Raw genomic sequence first — 2,652 nt, forward strand, 5'->3', positions numbered from 1 at the left:
TGATTTACTTTTGCAAATTTAGACGCTCGCTTCCTAAGTATAGCGATGGAGGTATTTTGGGAATACCGGAGGGCGCTGGTGTCTGCCGGGTGCCAAAAGTAAAATTCAAAGCAATATGTATGAAGACTGAAATAAGATACTGTGGCCCAAAACAAATATTCGCTTCTAGCTTTCTTCTACATTGCGCTACGCCCTAGTTTCTCCTCCTTCACAGAGAAAAAAAAATGGCGACTTTTCCATTGTTTCAGCGGGCACGGACCTCAATGCTTTCTTCGAAGCTACGAACAAATTATATCTATGGAAACAACTACTTCTGCAAAACCTTGAGTACTTCTGCAATCCCAAACGAGTATGGTAGATTCTCTCATCAACCACAACCACCTTCTGATCATAACAACACACCCTTTCAACCACCTCAACAACATTTCAATCATCATAATCAATTTCCGAATCATAATAATAATCAAAATGTTCAACAGGGTCGATTTCCTCCTCAACAGGGTTGGAATCCTCAAAATCGACCACCACCTCAAAATCCTAATTTCCGGCCACCACCTTCTCAAAACCCTAATTTCCGGCCACCCATTCGTCAAAATCCCAACTTTCAGCCACCCAATAGTCCCAATCGATCGAATAACCAGAATCAGTGGAACCCACAAAATGGTAACCCCAACCAATTTCAAAACCCTAATAACCAATTTCAAAACCCTAATAATCAATTCCAAAACCCTAATCAGTTGAATGAACGAGGTTCTGTTCAAGAACAAGCTCCTCCGCCTCCTTCAATTGTTGATTTGATACGTTTTTGTAGAGAGGGGAAGGTTAAAGAAGCGCTTGAATTGATGGAAAAAGGTATCAAAGCTGATGCTGATTGCTTTAATCTTTTGTTTGAGTTGTGTGGTAAATCGAAATCCGTTGAGGATGCTAAGAAAGTGCATGATTACTTTCTACAATCTACTTTTAGGAGTGATTTCAAGTTGCATAACAAGGTGATTGAGATGTATGGGAATTGTAAAAGTATGACTGATGCACGTAGGGTGTTTGATCATATGCCTAACAGAAACATGGATTCTTGGCATATGATGATTCGTGGCTATGCGAATAGTACTTTGGGAGATGAGGGTTTGCAGTTATTTGAGCAGATGAATGAGCTTGGTTTGGAGATAACTTCAGAGACTCTGCTTGCGGTGTTATCGGCTTGTGCCAGTGCAGAGGCTGTGGAGGATGGTTACATATATTTGGATTCCATGAAAAGCAAGTATGGAATTGAACCAGGAGTAGAGCACTACATGGGGCTTTTGGATGTTCTTGGACAATCTGGATACCTGAAAGAAGCCGAGGAGTTTATTGAGAAGCTGCCATTTGAGCCTACAGTGACAGTATTCGAGACACTCAAGAGTTATGCTAGAATTCATGGAGATATTGATCTTGAAGACCATTTTGAGGAGTTGATAGTTAGTCTTGACCCATCAAAGGCTGTTGTCAATAAGTTCCCTACACCACCTCCCAAAAAGTATACGGCAATTAGCATGCTCGATGGAAGGAACAGAATCATTGAGTATAAGAATCCTACTCTCTACAAGGATGATGAGAAGTTGAAGGCTTTGAGTAGTATGAAAGACTCTGCATATGTTCCTGATACAAAATATGTTCTTCATGACATTGATCCGGAAGCTAAGGAGCAGGCTTTGCTCTACCACAGTGAACGTTTAGCGATTGCCTATGGTCTTATTAGTACTCCTCCTAGAACACCTCTTAGGATTATCAAGAACCTTCGTGTCTGTGGTGACTGTCACAATGCCATCAAGATCATGTCTAGGATTGTAGGTAGGGAACTGATTGTCAGAGATAACAAAAGGTTTCATCATTTCAAGGATGGAAAATGCTCTTGTGGGGATTACTGGTGAAGGAATCATTATTTCAAATTCTATGCGGCAGCTCCGACAGATGTGTGTGGAACAGTGGAAGCTTTCAATGGTGCTAGGGATAGGAGATGAATGAAGTATGTAGTATGAATTGATTTGAAGTATATTTGCTTCTTGTTCATATATTAGCACTACTCCCTCTCTTCTCATACCCATCGCAATATCCTCATAAACTTAAAAATTGCTCTTGTATGGTTTTGTTTATTTAATTAATTTTTAGTTCTAGCCACTTCAATTTTGCTCCAGCATGATCCATGTAAGTATGTAGAACAAGTTTGTTTTTGAAAATGTGTCAAACGCTTTAAGCTTCATATCTATATCTATAGCTGGTTGGGGGGAAAAATATTTTTTTATACTCGAGTAGTGTGGAATTTTGATACGATAAAGTGTGACACAACAGTCAACAAAGAAGGCATGTCTGTAGCTGCCTGTATAATTTCTTATCGCAATTTATGCCTTTCTAATTTTATACTCATTCGTTATCTCAAGTGACTATGTTATTATATGCTATAGCTTTTCTATGACATCGCTATGGGTACTTATGGTAGAAGAATAGCTTTATTATATGCTATAGCTTTTCTAAACAATAATATATGTTTTTAGTTAAAATTTTAAATACTTTTTAAATGGTGATCCATTATAGACCACCATTGTTAAAAAATTCCCATTATCGTATTATAATTTTTGACGAAATTATCAATATCATATTAGAATTTGTACTTCGTGT

The 2,652-nt window shown here is 38.3% G+C and overlaps 1 protein-coding gene across 1 annotated transcript; it reads left to right on the top strand.

The window, feature by feature from the left end:
• Positions 1–2,268, top strand: LOC123924074 (pentatricopeptide repeat-containing protein At2g15690, mitochondrial-like). The gene has a single exon (XM_045976838.1). The coding sequence runs from the start codon at positions 225–227 to the stop codon at positions 1,905–1,907; it is 1,683 nt and encodes a 560-aa protein (XP_045832794.1). The 5' UTR covers positions 1–224; the 3' UTR covers positions 1,908–2,268.
• The last annotated feature ends 384 nt before the right edge of the window (positions 2,269–2,652 follow it).

Source organism: Trifolium pratense, linkage group LG4 (genome assembly GCF_020283565.1).
Source record: "Trifolium pratense cultivar HEN17-A07 linkage group LG4, ARS_RC_1.1, whole genome shotgun sequence".
Classification (NCBI taxonomy): Eukaryota; Viridiplantae; Streptophyta; class Magnoliopsida; order Fabales; family Fabaceae; genus Trifolium; species Trifolium pratense.